The 20216-nt window shown below is 37.5% G+C and overlaps 1 protein-coding gene across 1 annotated transcript in view; it reads right to left on the reverse strand.

Annotated features, from left to right (window-relative positions):
- Positions 1–20216, reverse strand: part of NOL10 (nucleolar protein 10) — a 53362-nt gene that overhangs the window by 13378 nt on the left and 19768 nt on the right. The window contains exons 13-14 of the mRNA XM_064448038.1: positions 19325–19377; positions 1239–1365 (exon numbers count right to left, since the gene is read on the reverse strand). Of these exons, the coding sequence (XP_064304108.1) occupies positions 1239–1365; positions 19325–19377 (180 nt within the window). The remainder of the gene's footprint in view (positions 1–1238; positions 1366–19324; positions 19378–20216) is intronic.

The raw sequence follows: 20216 nt of genomic DNA on the forward strand, positions 1-20216 counted from the left end.
ACCACACCAGTTCATAAAACTGTCACCCTAGGCCCTAACCTAAGTAAGAATGAAAATACTTAAGAGCTCTCTGATTTTCCTTCCATGTAACTTCACAAAATTCCAAGACTGAGAAAAGGAGAAGCTTTTTATACCAAAATATCCTCTACAGACCCCAAATCTTTAGAAATTAAGAATTAACAAACTTTTTCTAGAACCAAATGGCAAAGAAAAAGCGAGAAACCACTGCGCAACTCAGAAAACAAAGCTGTCTAAAAATGTTTTTAACTGTTTCCAGGAAACAATCTTCCTGCATATGTCAAAATGAGATTACTCCAGCTAATGGCTAGTAATATAAAGGGTATTTTGTATTTCATACGTCAGGGTTTTTTAAAGCTAGTTCTTCATTTGAAAGCTTGCACTTACAGGGAAAGGCATTTGACTACATTACAGTGAATTTAAAACAGAATACACATTCCCCTTCAAGTCTCTCTGCAGATAACACTACATTGCCTCACTGCCTTAAGACTGGGATAGGGGTCTGCGGGCTACATTCAGAGTACCTACTCTAGAACACTTAACGCTGAAGATGCAGGTGCTTAGGATGACCTCCTCCTTGTATGGCCTCCTGCTGGGCCAAACCCAACTCCCATGTTCAGAGGTAAACTAAGTAAATTAAACTGGAGCAAAACATTGCAATCAAAATATGTAATGGACAGAAAAAGGACTACCTTGGAAGAAGTATGCTTACCTTTTTTGCCATATAATTTTCAGCATTCCAGTTCCTTGAAACTGTGTTTGTATTAGCCCTAGAATGATTTGTATTTCCTGGAAATTACTAGATTCAATTAGTGTAGCCTTTGGCAGGTGAATCTTTGCCTAATTTTGCTGTGAGTTCCAACATATAATTTAAGCACCTCAAAAGTATTTTGAAAACTACACCAACTTCTCTTCCTGTGCCTTTCGCTTAGTGTCTGAAAACACACACAACAGATGCCTAGACATATTAAATCAGCACATATCTATCTTCTTTTTGGGATAAAAATCTGAGAAACACAAATATCTATTGTTGCACTGGTTGGAAACCAAAGAAAATAAAGCCATCAGTCCGGTATATGAATAACCAGGCCTGGATGAAACTACTGCCAGTGAGTTTCTAGCAGTCCTCATACATTACATCCGAACTACAACACTCACATGTGTAAATGATCAAAATCTGAACAAAGAAGTCGGCTAAAGAGGAGATTCAACCGTTTTACCTAAATTTTCAAGGTCTTTTCTGGTAACAAATTTGTAATCATCATAAACCGTGCTCTCTGGATTCTCTTCTAGTTCTTCAGTCAAGTTGTCCAAGAAGGAACACCATTTTGGGGCAGGTCCTAAAACCTGTGGATATTATAGAAAGTTATAACATGTATTCTTACAGAAAAAAACTACAGTTAGGCTCTTATCTACTATGCTGTAATGGAGTAGCAAATGAATCCCTCTGCAATCAGACTCTAAGAGCAAGAGTAGTTAGAGAACACAAACCTATTGCTTTCATTACCAGTAAGTAGTACTATAGATTATGTAAGTGTTATTTTAATTTAGCTCATTTGTTTGAGACCAACAATCTAGAGGTTTTGAGTTTAACTGTTTCAGGTGGTACCAGCTGACTGATTAATTCCTTAAAAGCTCAGAGCCAAACATTATAACTAAAATTTTGAACTAATGGCACTAGATAGCAACTAATCTGTAAAGCACTTTTGGATCTTGAACTCATTATGTTCACTACACAATCATATTAAACCCTATTCTGCCCTATTTATTTTAATTAAAACACCACAGGTATATTTCATGTATTTTTATTTAAGGACAAACCCAGGCTGTATGAACAGATAATGGGAAATATTTAAGAACCTGCATATTTCCACCATGAGGCAAAAGATTTTTTGAACAGTATTATGTTGCACTATCAATGTACTTTTCCATATAAGCTTCCTCCAATTTCCCAAGTTAACAATTAGCTCCCTTCACTTTTTCCTCCCGCTGTTCTGATTGAAATCCCTCTCTATCCTGATGCATGAAGCCATACTCAGCTGTTCCAATATTATTATTTTAGTAGGAGAGTCAGCTGAATGGAAAAATACAATACTACGTTTTTCTCTCTAGAGCAAATCAGCTGACATTTTAGAACATAAAGTGGCCAGTTAACTCCTAGAGTGGAACTTTTAATGAGGCTTCTGATTTGTTTCCTAAAAATTCATGTTAAAAACTCTGCAGTCAACATGACCATAGGAATGGTTGTGATTCAAAACTAATATTTTTAAGATCTTATTTGCTTATGGAAAGAAGTAGAGTGATTTTATACATTAAAAATACATACAGTTTGTTTTCACATGATAGTGTGGTAACAGTGTAAGATAATGCACATTTAAAGACAAATGCGTTACTACTCATTGAAAAGTCTTCTTCTGAAGACAACAATACACAAAAAATTATAAAATTGTATTCTAGACCATAATAGTCTACTAATAATCTAGACTGCAACACTCCAGACAATAATATTATAGACGACTATTGTCTCTATACCAAGTAAGACTTATCTTTGCAAGATTTCAGCCCTAGCTGAGAACCATAACATGCCAAATGAAAAAAAAAAAAGGAAAAAAAAAAAGAAGCTGCAGTTTTTAACAGTGCTACATATTTCATTCCAATTAGTAAGAGCTTCCAAGGAAAGACCTAATGTCCCTAACAGGAAAGATGTTACCTTCTTAATGAATTAACCAAACCCCCGTATCCACTCCAGTAACACTCAGCTTAAACACTATATAACATTCAGATTGAGTTCTTGCCAACATTGAAGATGCTTTTGTCTCCACTGAGGTTTTAAATTTTTCACTTATTTCCCCCAAAGCCACTTCTTCAAATCTAAAAAGCAAACTTTAATATTAATACAGAAGCAGACCAGATATATTAAACATAGCACTGGCTTTCATGCCATTCAAGAAATCAGTTATTAGTGCTTCATTACCAGATTGTCAAAACATGACTGGGGTGGAAGAATCTTCTCTAAAGTTTATCTGTATTTTTGTTTTGGATAAAACAATTTGTCTTTCTTAGAAAAAAAACAAGTTGCTTACTAACTAAACAAAATTTATCTGTACAAGTTTCTCTACTGAAGGTTATTAGAAATGAGATCAGAGAATCCCAGATTTACATCCATTTCCACTAAATAAAAAGTTCCCTGTCATTCCATCTTGCTCACTCATCATGTAAAGATCTCTATCACTTCACTTAACCTTTTTCATCACTTCCATGTTTACGACACTATCTGCTCAAGCCTCACAAAGTGCCTGTTACTCATTAGAATTCAGGCCACTCCAACCAGTTAAGGTAATCCGCCAATGGAATCTGGACTGGTGTAAATATTCAAATTAATAACTAAAGCAGAAGCCTCACAAATAAGGGAGAACAGTTTATCTGCTCTTCAGCTGTAGGTCCACTCACTGTTCCAAGCAGCCCTGTAGTTAATACCTGATATTGGGAGTAAAACCTTTCACTGCACATAATCTGTGCCATGGAACACAAAGCCAAAAGAACTGATTATTCATTATAAACTGTGGAGCAAGCTGGGTGATCAGATCATAGAAAACAAGGGGGGGGGGGGGGGGGAAATGAGATAATTAATGGAAAAAAGCAGTGGCAGAATATCAGGAAAAAATAGAAAGTCCAACCATTATTCAAATTTCACATGTAAACTGATGAAAAGGAAAACCCTACAGAGATGTTTGTGTAAGTTTTATTGCCTTGTTTCCCTCTCTCCCACCCTGCTGAAACCACTTGCCTACCTATTCTAGGACACCTTAGGAGCTTTGCTTTGTGTATTAAAATGGAACCTTTTTTTAAAGCTTAGGAAGAAATTTAAAAATAGAGTAGGCAAACAACACCAGTCACAATGACAAAAACAAACAGGAAGTGTCCTTCTCTTGCAATAGTAATTCTTCACAGAATTTAATTGCCACTGCATTTTAACTGCAGAGTTTAATGCTCCTCTGTCATCCACTGCCAACCAACAGACATCCTAGGATGGTGCACTCTGAAACAGCCGGCTCCACTGTTCCTGTGCCCAGGTACAAATGTCACAGTTCAGAGGGCTGGTGTGCACCGGGCCACCAAGGATGAGGCGGAGAGGTGAAAACTGTCTGTCCCCACCAGTTCACGTGTTTCCACACAGCGGGTGCAGAACAGCAGGGGGGGACCCTTCAGGACCCCTTGGAGCTCCTGCCACCCAGCACCAGCACCACCACAGCCTGGTACACCATCCCCACCAAAACTAGCAAACCAGCCACAAAACTGTGGAGGTTGGGTAGGTTAATAAATGTACTTGTCAATTTAGATTGGGACTGTACAATTCTACCATATCTAAGGGAGAAAAATGCACTGGAATGAACAGCAAGAAAATGTTATCGAGGTAGGTAATTGCATGGAACTAAACTGACAGATCTCATTTTTACAATACATATGATATACCAAATAGGTTTCTTGGCAAGTTTTAGAGAAGTTGCACACAGCTAATGGGAAAAATCATTAGTGAGTGCACATCTACACCCAGTTTTTACTCAAATATGTCTTAGGACAGGAAAACCAGACAATCACCAACTGTGATTGAACCAATATTTTTGCTATTTTCATTAATCATCTATTTTCAGTAGGATAACCACTTCTTGAGACAATTTCCTCCAATTGCTGGTGAAAGTCAAGATTATCTTTGAAAATATTTTTGCCTATCAACAGAGGAGCCTCACCTGCAGGCTGGACCCCGCTGGCAGCAAGCTGGGTGGGCTGCTCCCTGCTCTCCTCCCCTCCTGGCACTCTCTTCCTCAACTGACTGGAAATAGTACCCATGAGGTGACCAAAATGCAGTTATCCCCCAACACACTGCAAGACAGAGTTGGCGGCTGGGTCATGCTGGGCAGGGGCTGAGGAGCAGCCCATGAGCATGGCCCTCTCCTCCCCACGGATGAGCCATGTGGCTAGACTTCCCACAGGGGACTTCCCACTGCGATACGCACATAATACAGACACCTTGCCATTGCCTTTCGTGTCTGATACCAAGCCACAGCAGAAAAGGTGTAGACTTTGTAATTATTAGTATGATGCCATCTAATGCCAAATTTTTGTTAGTACACATTAGAATGTCTGAAGTTAAAAAAAAATAGACAGAAAACACAAAATACGATGAGTAATCTATCATGCAACCAAGCAGAGAACACCTGCAAGGCCAAACTGTTCAAGAAAGGGAAGAGAAAAATGTTGACAGAAGAATATTTTTTAAATGTTGTAAAATAAGTTATTTGTATTCAATTTTACAAGATGTTTAACTTAATATTCTTGTAGCAGCACTTACATGGTACAGCTCTGTGATGCCCTGTACTTATGGCCATGCCTAATTCCTGAACACTGCTGTAGAAAATACCATCCTGTCATCGGTCTGTAGTTCCCCTGAAATTAATGAACCCTAGGACAGAGCAGGTATTATTCCCAACCCACAACAGATACTCCTTATCTTCAATCTGGAACACCAGACACCACTTTTAAATGCCACTCAACAATTTGACAGCCAGCTCTGCAGAGCCCTTAGAGCCACAGAAAAACTGGGTCTAATCCTAGTACTAAACATGCTCAACAACTCAAAAGCAGCCTAGGATGTGTAGAAGCTTCCAGAGTCAGATGTCATGAGATCTAAATTAAATTACTCTGAATGCACATACAGACAAATACTGTTAAGTATCTGTTTGAAGTTTTCAAGGGATCAGTTCTACATGAGAACGGAACAGTTGCTCTTTTCTTCTCAGAGGTTCAAAAGAGGTTCTAAAATCTATTTTTCAGGATGTTAAATAATAAGTCCCTGGAAGATTTCACACAAGGCAGTGATAAACCATTCACCTGTAAATAAGATGTCAAAATATATTAAGAGTCAGACAGTAGAAACTCCTCCCAACCTTCATTGATGTATGTTAGTGATCAAAAACATGCAAAATGTTCACAGATAGCATAAATCAGATTTGAAAATAATTAACCAGCATTTGCAAAGTTTAAACTGCCTGAAATATGGCTAGAAAACTAACTTCATTGAATAAAAGATTTCCAGAGCCTTTAGAAAGCAGAAGTATTAGCTGCTCTAGCTGTACAAGACAGCAACATGCAGTTTCACAGAAGCTTCACAGTTTCACAAAAATTAACACTGTAATGCTGTATCATGCCATAGTAAAATAATACTGTTAATAGAAAGTACAGAACTTCATATCACTGTTCTATCATAACATATTTTAAAAGTAAAAGTTACTTTCAAAAATCTTCAAATTGTTTGTTGTGCTATCTTCTATGGATTTTAGTTAGACTGTAAGACCTTAACCAGGTAGCAAAAATGTAGAGTTTTAGTGAAATAATCTACTGCCATCCTTTTTGAACAATGTCGACTACAACGAAAATAGCATATCTTTAAGGCTTTCAGAGGTCTGGGTACAGTATATTGTATAAAATTACTAGTCACGATGAGATTTTTTAATAACCGTTAGCCAGCTCCTACCTTGCCTTTACAAGAAACAGTTTATGCTGAAAGGGGAATTACTGCACAGAAAGGAGTTACAACTGAAGCTCAAGGACTGTGCTATTAAATATTTTCATTAATGACTGCCACATATAGTAGGAAAATGCCAATAAAATCTGCTGATGACAAGCTGTCACAAAAGAAGGGTCAGTATCTCTCAGGGGAAAAAAGCTACCTTGAAAATGAAAATGCTGGAAATCAGGTGAAATGGATAGCCAATCACTATCAGCTGTAAGGAACAGAATAGGAAAAAATTATACTATCTGATCACAAGACAATAAAATAGTCATATACAGCCATTGTATTTGTATAGGATAGGAATAATGACTCAGTGTACATCTTGTACAACTCCAGGCAATAATGTTCAGGATACATGAATGCATATGGTAGCAAGTACAGTGAAAGGCTGCTGGGATGATTTCTGATCCTTGCACAATGCTTGCTTAAGAATAAATACATGCAAAGTTATCACAATGACATCATAAACTAGAAAAGTTAGCTTTTCTAGTTTAGTCAGGGGAACGTGACTCTTGAACAGCCTTTTAACGGAAATAATGAGGAAGAAAACTAATTTTCAGATTAAATCCGACATATTCATAGAATAAAATTATACAATCTGATTGCTTGTGGTAAAATGGGACCGGAGTCCATGATGCAAGGAAGCTCCTCCATTCCTCTGTCCCATTAAAAAAAGAAAAAAAAAAAAAAAAAAAAAAACACAAAACAAAACACAAAACCAGCCCAAACTTAAAGCACTTTAACATAGAGAGATTCTTTTCCAGATTATAATTTTTTTAAATTAAATATATTTACACATACAACTCAATGACTTCACATACCTACCTACCTCCAGGAGACTACAATAATTCTTTGGAGGAGACAAAAAATAATAATAATGAAAATGTTCATTTTGATTTTTTTAAATAAGATGGCACAATAAAAAGCATTTTAAAGTTTTAACAGGACACATTTTCTGGAGAAAGTAAATGCACATTTATGCCTGCATATTCTCAGCTTCAATCATGCCATTTAACAGAAGGAGATTACAGAAGGTCTAATGAGGGAGGAGAAAAAAAATGGGTGATCCCCAGGGTGTGGGCAGTGATTGAAATGTGCAATTGCGTTTTAAACATAATTAGCTCCCTAATTGCATAGCCAAGCTTAATTAATGCAATTACATGAGTAATTAATTACTATTCATTTTAAGAGTACTGTTTTCAACGTTTTGTTCTCTAATTTTAAGAATTAGACAGATCTCAATAGGTAATAACTTTGAAAAGTTTCCATCTATAGGCATCGAAAAGGCAAGAGAAGAAAGAATACCTTGTTATTATACTTTGTTAACAATCAAGGTTCCATCAATTGCAACTGGTAACTCTCAAAAATCTGATGGATTATTTCTAGCTTGTAGACATGAAAAGCTGTGGCTCTCCATTCTTGTTTCTACGCTTTTGGGCTTCAGTCATACCCAGCAGAAGAACTTCAGAGCGCCCCAGAGATTAGCTTGTGCTAGAAAGGAGCCTGGTGATTGCGTTACCTTGTTATGTTTCTGTCCACTATGTTTCCATACACAGTGCATTTCCCTTAGCAACCAACATGTTCTGAACAATCTGTGATGTTGAATTTTATTCTGCCGTTCCTTCCTAGTCTAGTTTCTCCCTATGAACACTCTACAGTCAACTCCAATTATGCCCTGTTAATCTCTTGAGTAAACACATTTAATGTACTGAATAAAATTCTTTAATTCTCAAAATTAAATGGGGTTTGGGAATAAACTCCAAATCTCCCATATATTTTCGGTTTTCATCATTTCATGCTTTTATTCACCCTACGCTTTATGGTGGATTTGATGCTTTTACAGCCATCAAGTAGCTCACTGGAGTACAGCTATGACCAAGAGAGACTGAACAGCACATTCTTCCTTTTCGGCATACCACTGACAAGAGCGTTGCATTTGGTTTTAAGCCCACACACTCATAAATTTCACTGAACTATACAACGAATTGGCTCTTTCTTTCATCCTAACTCCAGCACATCCAGACATTTTTGGCAGATTCATCAATCTGAGAGAGGTTGGTTTTCCTACCTTTCACTACGCTATGGAAGCTGCCAAATCAACAATTTGGAGGTTTTACTCCTTAGAGAGCATGTTAAAGGAAATGTTGCTTTTAAGATCTTCCCAGTGTTAAACAAAAACTGCTGCAGGAACTTGCACACATCTTCTAGGAATGAGATACTAAATCTTTCTGCCCTGGTATTTATCAGATAGTAAGTACTGCTTTTTCTAAACCTAAGCAATTTGGCTTTATAGTAGTGTTTTGTTTTTTGTTGTTGTGTTGTTTTTTTTTTTTTATCTCTCTCATTCTCTGATCTGACAGATACTACAGTCAGTTAACTTGTCACAGGTCTGCTCTCACTGTCTTCTCGGTGAAGCCACCTTCTTTTGAAGGAGGTTCTGTTGCTCATAACGTTGGGGGAAAAAAGTGCGCGCCAAGATAAGAATAACAATTTTTCAGCAAAGGAAATTACTCCTTAAAACTGTAAATAAGATTAGCAGAATAGTTCTCTTCCTCACAAGACAGGAAGAAAAAGGGACACTTCTCACAAGTCATTTGTAACTTGGCAGCAGTGGCGTTAAGAGTACGGAATCTGATGCTTTCACCAATACCCCTATCATGTTCTGACATGCTGACATACATAGAAGATAAACACTTGCCACTACTGCTATGGATCTGTTTATTTATCAGACTCCCTGCATGTTTTAGGTCTTTAGACAATTGGAGCTGAGATGATTTGAGGTCAGAAAAACAGATAGAAACTTGGAGTACAAGAACCCACTATTTTCACATTAAGTCAATCAAATGAAGCTCAAGAGCTAAGGAGAGACTGGCTTCTCAAAGCACGTGTTACAAACATGACCTGCTTCAAACACTTTCCCGTAAGTATCAGCTGGAAATGAATTAAAAGTTCTTGGAAGTCTGTTCTTATTACAATATAGCAGCTTCTATAGCATATCTGCTGTAATAATAGAGGCACTTAGCTAGGTTACCGTACAGTAAGTTCAGCTGAGACTCACTTTAACAGGACTTCTTTACCTGTGAACATCTGCTGATGGTCTGTTTCTTTATCCATGAAAAGAAAAGGTGCAGATCAGGTATGATCAGCTGATCTAATGCCTTGCTGATGATAAAAGGCAGAAACCACATTTTACTGTGGCCATCCACACCACCCATTCCCTACCACATCTGACTACGTACTTTTACCAGTTTCTTTTGCATAGGTTCCAATATTCATTAGACCCTTCACGAAGCCAACATACTGTTCAGTGACTCAACGCCACTGAACCAGCACAACCCCCTTCACAAACACACCTCCTCCACATTTTATATGAAGTCTAACAAAAAAAAGCCCACCTTATTACAATACTCTTCAAAGAATAAATCTCTCACAAAGTTCTCCCCCTGCTTTTACAGTTGTAACTGCAGGGGACACAGATAACGGAATGGCAGCTGGGAGACTCCATAACTGCCTTGGTCTTTTTCTTACAGGAGAGAACTTTTATACAGCTTCGACCTGTTCCAATGTGGTCAGAAATCTGCTTCTCAAAATATAATAGCATTTCTTGCAATACTAAGGGCATGGGCCATCAACGAACAAAACTTCCACTACTAATAGAGATGACAACAACATGTGCACTGATTCTGGTATGTACATAATAGCCTCTGATTGCAATCTAAATTAACAAGAAGAACTAAGAATGAGCCAGAAAAGCAAAGTCCTGGCAAGTCCCCTTCTCCATGTCTCTGATGGGACAGGAAACTTCCCAACTGTCACACCGTGTGGGACTTGCCTCTCATGCTTTAAAGCGACTGGGAACAACAGCGCTCTCACAGTACAAGCCAGATGCCAAGGAATGTTACAGCATAAGTACCTTTACAGTCATGAAAACAAAACTTACTGTACTGGAGTTCAGAGCACGACCTACATGTTAGGAAAATTTGAGGGATGCTACAGATATAAAGGTAATGGCAAATCCAGCTGTACGTCTACCTTGCATAGCTGACTACTGGAAATCTAGGAACATGTGAGCTTCTAATAACCCCCTACCACAGCAGCTTAATTGCTTTTTTTAAACCTGGGAGGAAGAGTGCTCTGTGAGTTTATACAATTACTGCCAGATAACAGAAAGAGAAGGAAAAGCAACTACCTGCTGGGAATGTGCAACTCCTCCAGACAGATAATGAAGATAACCTGAGTATAAACCAGCCTACTCTTTACAGAGCATAATGCTCGTGAGAAGAAATTTTATATAACTTATGAAATAATTTTCTTTGAGTAGGAAACATCTTCCAAATATATATTTGAAAGCTTTCACTATTTGATGGTTTTATTTATCTCTCAGGTTTGTGTGATAGAAATCTTAAATCCTCACAACTTTGTTACTATTTCTGTACAGAATGGTCATAAATCACAACACATTTGATTTACCACTGAGTGCAGCACAGAAGATGACAATACAGATCCACAAGAATCACTTGCCTCTGCTTTCAAATATAATGAAATACTTGAAAGCATCACACAGAAAATTCTCACGTGCTGTTTTCTGATCCAGAAGCTAAGATACTAATTCTTATTACATGCCAATAGACTACAGTATAGTACAAAATGCCCTTTCAGCAATTACATAGTTTCATTATCTGTGACTGCTTCTTTCTTCACTGACTGAAGCTGAGCAACTGCATCTTTAAATTTTCAGAAAACAGGTAAAGAATAGATGGCCTAAAGGAAAGAACAAGTGCAATTTAAGAAATAAAAAATATCTTTCAGATACACAAGGCTTAAATTTTCTACCACTTGAAAGGTGAGTACCCCTACCCCTCAAAACCTGTTTTCTCAAAATAGGAACGCAAGAACAGAGGGTCCCATACTACCAATTACCTAAGGAACAGTCAGAACACTAAAAAACATGTGAGTCTATCAACGGGCAGAGCAACCACCCAGTGTAATTCAGTAAAGCTTCTGTTTTTAAGAGTTTTCTCTTTTGCTCTATGAAGGGTATGATGCAAACTATAAGGAAGTATGGACTTAACAGTCAGCATGCTGCTATCTTAAAAAAATAACAACGAAGAAGTGCTGCCTGTTGTACTGTCACCCACAACAGCAGTAAGGAGGGATCGTACACCTTCATAATTTACACATGATGTTGAACTACTACATCACCAGCACCAAAATTAATCTAAAACAAGTTTCACAGGAAGACCAGAAATTGTTTCCTGATTATCACACGTTGGTGTTTTCCTTCTATATATGTGCGATAAGTGGTACAGTGTCTCTCAGCCAATACATGGGAAATGGAGGATTTCCTTTGCTGGGAATAAGCCCAGAGTGTTATTTTTCAGTTTGAAAGTGTTTAGGTTAAAAGTAGGAAGCTCACATTTCTGTTTGTGAAGATAAATAACTGTCTTCCTATCCTTGTTAGCACTGTGAGATAGGTAATGTATCATTCACCAGACAGTCTTTTTACATTGTTTGCACAACTTTCTGTGTAAAAGATAGACTGTTCTGGGTGGAAAACAGAGTTCTAAAAGAATGATATACCAATCAGAATTAGCTTAAAGGCTAAAGATGTGCTCAAGTGTCTTTTTATTAATGGAAAGTTTTTCTTTTAACACTTGGCATCCCAAAGCACAACTGTAATATGCTACTTCATAACAACCCTGCTTTCCAGTTATTTCACAGTTCTCAAAATAAGCAAACGAAGGTTAAGACCAACATTTCCCATTCTACACCATAACTACTGTATTTTTATTTTACAGCTTTTTTTTACCAGGAATGAAACATTTTTCTACACTATATATTGTTTCATGATAGAAAACAAAAATCTATTAGTGCAACTCAGTTTCACAGTTCCTTTCCACTGTACCTAAAACTTCTTAGGTTAAGGGCTGTATTGAAGGAAATGAACTGCCTTCTAAAAAAATTCAGCTTCATCATACCATCTTCAACAAGACAGCTGAGGACAAATTCAGAATGACCTAATACTGCCAATCAGAAGACATGAAAACATCCTAAAAGAAATCAAAATCTCACACTCCAGTCCTAAGGTGTTCTATTAGTGTCAAAATGCCAGCCACAAATGTAAAAATTGGATCATTTGCTTCATAGCTTTTACCATGCAGAAACCAAAAATCAGTCCAGAAGGTCTTGCTGTAACTACAACAGCACCCATAAACCATTTGAATGACGGCTGACTATACACAATACTGGTCTTAAGGGCCTGAAGCACAAGGTGTGGACAGGTGTTTTCCTCTAATTGTATCCCTATCATATAAAGACCCAAGAGAGAAAAAAAATTAGTAGAACCCAAAATTATAAGAGGATAAGAAAGTAATTCTTGGATTGATAAAATTGTTCTGAAAGGCTGTGACCACAGAGGTAAGCATGGAGTGTGCCACACATAAGAAACCTCCTACATCCTTTAAAGTAAAAAAGGACAGACTGTAAGGATAGGTATCTGATGATTAGAATCATAGAGTGTCCTGAGTTGGAAGGGACCCACAAGGATCATCGAGTCCAACTCCGGTCTCTGAACAGGACAACCCCAAAATTCACCCCATGTCTCTGAGGGCCTTATCCAAGCGCTCCTTGAGTATTGTCAGGCTTGGCACTGTGACTGCCTCCCTGGGGAGCCTGTTCCAGTGCTCCACCACCCTCTGGGGGAAGAATCTTTTCCTAATATCCAACCTAAACCGCCCCTGGCACATCTTCCTGCCATTCCCTCAGGTCCTGTCGTTGGTCACCAGAAAGAAGAGATCAGTGCCTGCCCCTCCTCCTCCCCTTGTGAGGAAGCTGCAGACCGCCATGAAGTCTCCCCCTCAGCCTCCTCCAGGCTGAACAAACCAAGCGACTTTAGCCACTCTTTGTACGGTTTTTCCTCTAAACCCTTCACCAACTTCATGGCCCTCCTCTGGACACTCTCTAGTAGCTTTATATCCTTAATGTCCTGTGGTGCCCAAAACTGCACACAGCTCTCAAGGTGAGGCGGCACCAGCACAGGGCAGGGCGGGACAATCCCCTCCCTCGACCAGCTGCGATGCAGGGCTCGATGCACCCCAGGGCATGGCTGGCCCTCTTGGCTGCCAGGGCTCACTGTTGGCTCACGTTCAGCTTGCCATTGACACAGGACCCCCAGCTCCATCTCTGCAGAGCTGCTCTCAAGCCTCTCATTCCCTATAGATTATAACCCCTCCTACAGAACTGAGAGCACGCTGTCACCATACTGACAGAAAATACTAACCTGTTTCAGATAAATGCTTTTTCTGTCTGTGAGTGAACTGAACACAACTCTTTGGTCAATTCAGTCACAAGGAGCTGTAGAAGCAGGTAACCTGGAATCCTACAATCAAACCAAAGCATGTTCATCTTAATTTACAATCCAGAACTGTTCCAAACTAGTATCAAGAAAGAAGTAAAAGGGGTGAACTACAGTATTATGCCTTCAATTCTATTTCCTTCCATACAAGTTCCCTTGTATGAAACAGATTTGTTTCATAAAATATCTGGTGCATTAAATGAAAACATATAAACTAGTATAATTTGGTGCCTTAATCTGTGGTTATGTTATTCTACGGTTAAGAACTAAGGAAAAAAAATAGCTTCTTCTACAGTTTTTCTAATTTTTTTAAATATACCTCAAAAATACTAATACTTTTAAAAATGTGGGTTTTTTCCTTAGATTTAGAAAAAAAAAAGATGATAAAGAATAATTCATATGGCCAAGCAGAGGACCTAAAAAAAGAGAAACAAAATAATTAAAATAGCATTTATGAAAGAAAAGGAGTACAAGGAATGGCTGGTTTAGTTGAAAAGCCATCCACCTTGAAGAGGACAAAATTAATACATATTTCTAGCAATAAAGAGATCCACATATCCAAAGCGGGTATTGTATTAGAAACCAGACCTATTATAAAGATATTATTGGAGAAACTGAATCATTGAGTAGGCAAGAAATACTTGCCCTTGAAACATTTCCAGTTTATAACTCCAACAACCCTGAACGAAGAGAGCGCTAGGATATCAAATGATTTTCCAAAACCACCTGAAAAGAAGCCAGAGATGCTCCAGGGTTTATTTTTTCTTAAAGAGCTTAATATCTACTCTACACCAAAAGTACATTGCTTCTAGCCTCAACAGGGAGTTTTCTGCCAAGACTGCAGGAAAGTAAAAAAACATCCAGAACACAGAATATTACACTCAATTAATTACACACTTAATTGCTGTCTTCTTTTAACAGGCTAATGAATAGAGCAAGTTTCAGTTTCAGTATGTATATGTAGCCCAAAGTTTCAAGTCCAATAAAGGAGACGGGACTGATCTGAAATGTCTGTGCTAAGATCAGACATGTCCATGTAACCAGTAGTAAACACTCAGAATAAACATCATTTACGCCCCTTACTTTCCACCCAGAACATCCAGGAGCTAACATGTCGGACTTTTTCTGTACAATCTGAAAAAAAGAACATTGTGTGTCATGGAAGCTGACAACCTCAATTACACTGAAGAGAATCCAGCTCATCTTAGATCACAGGCCAGTGGACCACCATGTGTGGGTGGAGCTTCTTCCTCTCTTCACTTCTTTGGCCAGGACCTGGTTGCACTATTGACTCAACTTACGTTTCTGAGTCAGTAGTCTGAAAAGTATCCCAAGGCACTCACAACTTTCATTTCAACCTTCCCAAGGCACACATCAAAGTGATATACCAGGAAGCCAGCTGGCAAGAAGTAGGTTCCAAATGTTTGCATAAACTGCAAGTTAACTATTAAACTACTGGCAAACAGCCCAATTCCAGTCAGAGGCACTTGCCCTCATTAAAGCCTAACAAAATAAAACAAAAACAAAGTCTCTAAGCTAAGCCACTCAAGATGTTACCTATGTAAAGCAAACATTTCATTTTAACGGTCAGATTCAATTTGGCTTTACTCACTCCCTGCACTGTGTACCTGCTGAAGGCATCTTCTTGTCATTTAAAACCAAACCTGCCTGTCCTTTCTAGTAAACCAAAACTCATCTTTTCCCTCTAACAGCTTTGCACACAAAACAAATTGTGGTGGTTTTTCTGTTTGGTTTTTTGTTTGTTTGTTTGTTTGTGTGTGTGTTTGTGGTGGGTTTTTTTGTTTTTGTTTGTTTTTTTAAGAAAAGCATAGTTCTCGGACATTCCTATTCTCCAATGTCATACCTATCTTGTTGAAAATTCTGCAGAAAAAGCTGAAGCATGCCATTTCATTTACGGACGATATTATGATACCTGTTGTCAACTCTTTTATAATCCTGAAGTTCAAGAGACAGTCATTCTTTTGTTTTGTGATGGAAATTTATCTTTGGCATTAACAATGGAGAGAATGGGCACATGTACACAGATAATTCAGTCAGACATGAGCTCAGTCAGACCATACTCCAAGCTGGCCGGACACGAGCCAGCTCTAGTTCACAAGTCATGTAGCTGTGTTAGCACAGCACTGTGCCCACACTAATAAAACCTGCTGAGAAGCAGGGTATATTAGGCTGGACACAGTCCTACACTGTCTGGCCAACTTCAATCAAGGACAGAGGATGCTGGGTCTGTCTGCACCCATCTGCACACATATGCACTCCTGCTCCGTATGACTGACTTCTGTGCAACTAAGTTCTTGTCAACATCTTGAAAACAGAGAACACATTTTAAGTAGTATTCATGTCTATCTCAAAATAAACAGATAGAAAATTAAGCTATTCATTGAAAAAAAATTGGTGAATCCTAGTTAGAAAAAGCCAGAAAAATAAACTATGAAAAGAGATCAGATAATACAGAAAAACACTATTTATTTAAAGTTTTGCTCCAAAGACACATGCAACTAAACTCATCTTTGCCTGTGCAAGGAAATTACTTAGTGTTCCAATGATGGAAAAAACCCACGTCTTAATAATCTACTGACATAGAACCCAAAGGACAGGCGTGCATCTCTGAGCTCAAATAACTAGCCCAAAAGATCAAGGAATAGAACTGTAACATGAACACGTTAATAACATTGAGTTTTTCTTAATAACAAATGGCCTGGAGCGGCTTAAGGCTGACACAACTACTCCATTTTACATTTTCTTCATTTAAAAAGGAGATTAAAAAAGACCCAAAACAGCCAACCAAAACAGATTTAGTGAGGTACATACTTGATTTTTAGCAAGTGCAGTAAGAAACCCTTCAATTACACAATACTATCTATGCCAGCCCTTTCAGTCTTGCCCATGAAAAGGCAAACAGGGTAAAAAAGCCTGTGAGTGAGAGTGAGAGTGAGAGACTTCTGTCTCTATTACAAAGTAACTTCACTACCTTTAACTTTTCTGTTGTCTAAAATAAGCATTCCATGTTTTGAAATGAACTATCAATTGTTGACAAAAAACAAAAAATCATGCCAGTATTTAAGATATCTTTAGCAGCCTTCAAACTAAAAGCCATTGACGCAAACTGGAGAAGCTTAGCTTATTGAAAAAGTGAATTTAATCTGGGCAGTAACATTTGAGTTAAATTTTCTTACACACAACAGTATTTCAAAAATAGAACTAATATTTGGGTTTATGCTCTAACATTCATCATTTGGGTCCATTTGTACACTCATGTGTAATTGTGAACAAAAAACCCATAAAAAGGTATGATCCGAACAAGGTCAGGCAGTCCCAGGCACCAAAAATCAGAGTATGGTGCAGAGGAAGATGGGTTAATGAAAGATTTGTGTTAATTTTCATTGGAATTGCCTACCCACTGCCAAAACACTAGAGTATTTGTCAATGTTTAGGTTTGCAATGAAAGTCTGTTAATTATGATCTGAGATCTAATATTGAGTGCTTATATTTCTTAGCTAAAAATTACTTATCTGACTTCAGAAACATGAATTTAATATTCACAGAGGATTCTACGAGTGAGATTTTTGCCAAAGTAAAAAAATAAGTATTTTTCATTTTGATTTACAATATGTGCAAACATACTCAAAATGATACTGGCTAGAACAAGTTCTAATGAACATTCATTGCTGGTGACAATCAAGACAATGAAATAACGTTTTAGTTAAGTGGCAATGTTGGATATGCATGTCTAATGTAAAGTTCATATATCTGTAAAGCTGTAAAGTTCATATATCATGCACACCTGCATTAAAAAAAAAATCTCAGTGCACAATTTTCAGAGAGAAGCTGAACCTTACCCTTAGTGACAGAAGGAATGCTTTTTCCATCTGAATTACTTAAATTGAATAACTAGTCCATTCAAGTTTTGAAAACTCATCAGACTGAGAATATAAGAATTTGCCTTTCCCAATCCATTAATTAAAAAAGACAACAGATGCTTGGAATGCTACTCTCAAGACCTTACAAAGGACAAGGTAAACAGAAACAAAGCATTCAGCTCCTAACTACAGCTAATACTTTGTCTTAAACAAAAATATCTGTTGTTCCCCTGCCCTTTGTTATCCAAAGCATGGGTCAGCTCCACTTAATAAAATACAAACTGGTCAGAGCTGAATTAGAGAAATAGATAATTTACATCTGAACAACCACCTGACATAAATGACACACAAAGAACTTGTATAAAATTTTACTTCTCTTTAAATGCAGAAATCTAATAATACAAGTAACTATAACCAGACTATAGAATTGTTTAGTGGGGTATACTGTTGTGTTCAGACACGTATATAAAACAGGCATACAGTGTCTATTCCACAGAGAAAAATGTAAACTGATGAATCTCCATCTTAAATGTAATCAAGATCATACAGGGTGGAGGGGGACAGACAGGCACATAACCCTGAAATAAACTAAAGAAAATTAAATTAAAATTAATTTAAATTTTATTATCTGAATGAAGATATCTTGGCTGATTTTAAAAATGTAAAATATATTTCAAAAATAATAAATTTTATAGTTTGTCCACAATGTGAATAAAATGTCTTAGGAAGAAGCATACGTATTTTTAGGGTCTTGTCAGCTATCCTGCATGCAACATCTGCATATATATCCTACCATATACCTCCTACCAGGCAAAAAAACCCCTAGAGAATACACTGTAGAATCAAAAACAAAACAAGAGTGACATGGAGGTGCAGTTTTCTGTTCTACTCCCTAACGCCAGAACTCTTGTTGTTAAGTCTCCCTAAAATCAACCTGCAGAGTTATAACATCCAGTTAACCTACAGTTAAGCCATTCAAGTGAACAGCTTCTCAAGAGCTGCTTTTCAAGTAGGGCGTTGAGCAGAAGCTACTGCCAAGAGCCACACTTGAAGCCGCACAATAACATTTCTCTGTCAGAACAGAGAACAATATTTACTGCCACGACCATGTCACTACATATCACATATTAGAGACAGTAATGGCATATTTCACAACAAAGCAAAATTATTGTCTTGAAAGTACCCTATATAGTATCTATTTAGGGATTCTTTTCTGATCAGCTATGAAAAACTACTTTTTCTGGCACAGTTCCACTTGCATTTCCTACTGCCACTAGCCAGTTTTGGAACTGGTAGCAAAAGGCAAATTACACACTGTTTTTTTAGTTATTCAGTAAGTTACATTAATAAGTTAGGGTTAGCTTAAATTTACTTTACCATCAAAAATCTGAGAATGTAGATGTGAATTTGCAGGAGTAGTTTTCCAACATGAACACCTGAATGGCACCAAACAACTGATTTTTAAAAAGAGCAATATCAGCAACAATTTGTATTACTTACTGGTATATAATAGATATTCATTTTAGGGGCTTCATTGGCAGTCATTAGCATTCCTAAAAAGAGATTTCCACATTTAAAAATATTGGTCATGAGAGGGTAACACTACTTTTTTTTTTTTTTAATAAAATATCTATATATACACACTTGAGGCATTAACTTCACAATAGGTAGATTTGTACACAGGACTCAAAATCTCTTCCCAGGAAAAAGAAATGGAAAAAATGGAAGATTTGCTGGCACCAGGGGAAAAAAAACAAAAACCAAACACACCAAACCAAAAAAAAAAAAAAACAAAAACCAAACACCCAAACAACACAGTACTAGAATGGCAGCCGGAGTATTTGTTGTGAAAGAACCATCATGGGTAGGGGAGGAGGGCTGAAATCACATTACCTGTAGCTCATACGGTCCATATTCTTTCAAATGCTAAGGAAGTTATGATAGCAGCACAATTAACGAAGCTTCATTTCCTACGTATTCATCCCCTTTTGTCCTCTATCTTAACAACTGTTGAGCACCACTTCAAGCAACACTAAGTCCCGACAACTGAAGGCTGCCAATTTTCATAACAAATTTAAATAGCTCATCCCACGATACCATTTAGAACAAATCCAGTTAGTATTGCTCTTAAAACCTACCATGGGCATAAATTTTTATTATTACTACAAGGGGTTTTTGGGTTTTTGTTCTGCTTTGTTTTTAAAGACACACCTATAGTCTAAACAAGGTCATAAATCATAACACGGTTTACACCTTTATTGGTATTTCATCTTGGGAAATCGGCACAGCAGTAGCTTGTCAACACAAAATGAGAGACAGGATATTGTGGCTTCAAATGCAGTAATATTAGTGATATTAGCCAACCAGAGGAAATGTAAAATTTGAAATACCT

This window comes from Phalacrocorax carbo, chromosome 3, assembly GCF_963921805.1.
Source record: "Phalacrocorax carbo chromosome 3, bPhaCar2.1, whole genome shotgun sequence".
NCBI lineage: Eukaryota > Metazoa > Chordata > Aves > Suliformes > Phalacrocoracidae > Phalacrocorax > Phalacrocorax carbo.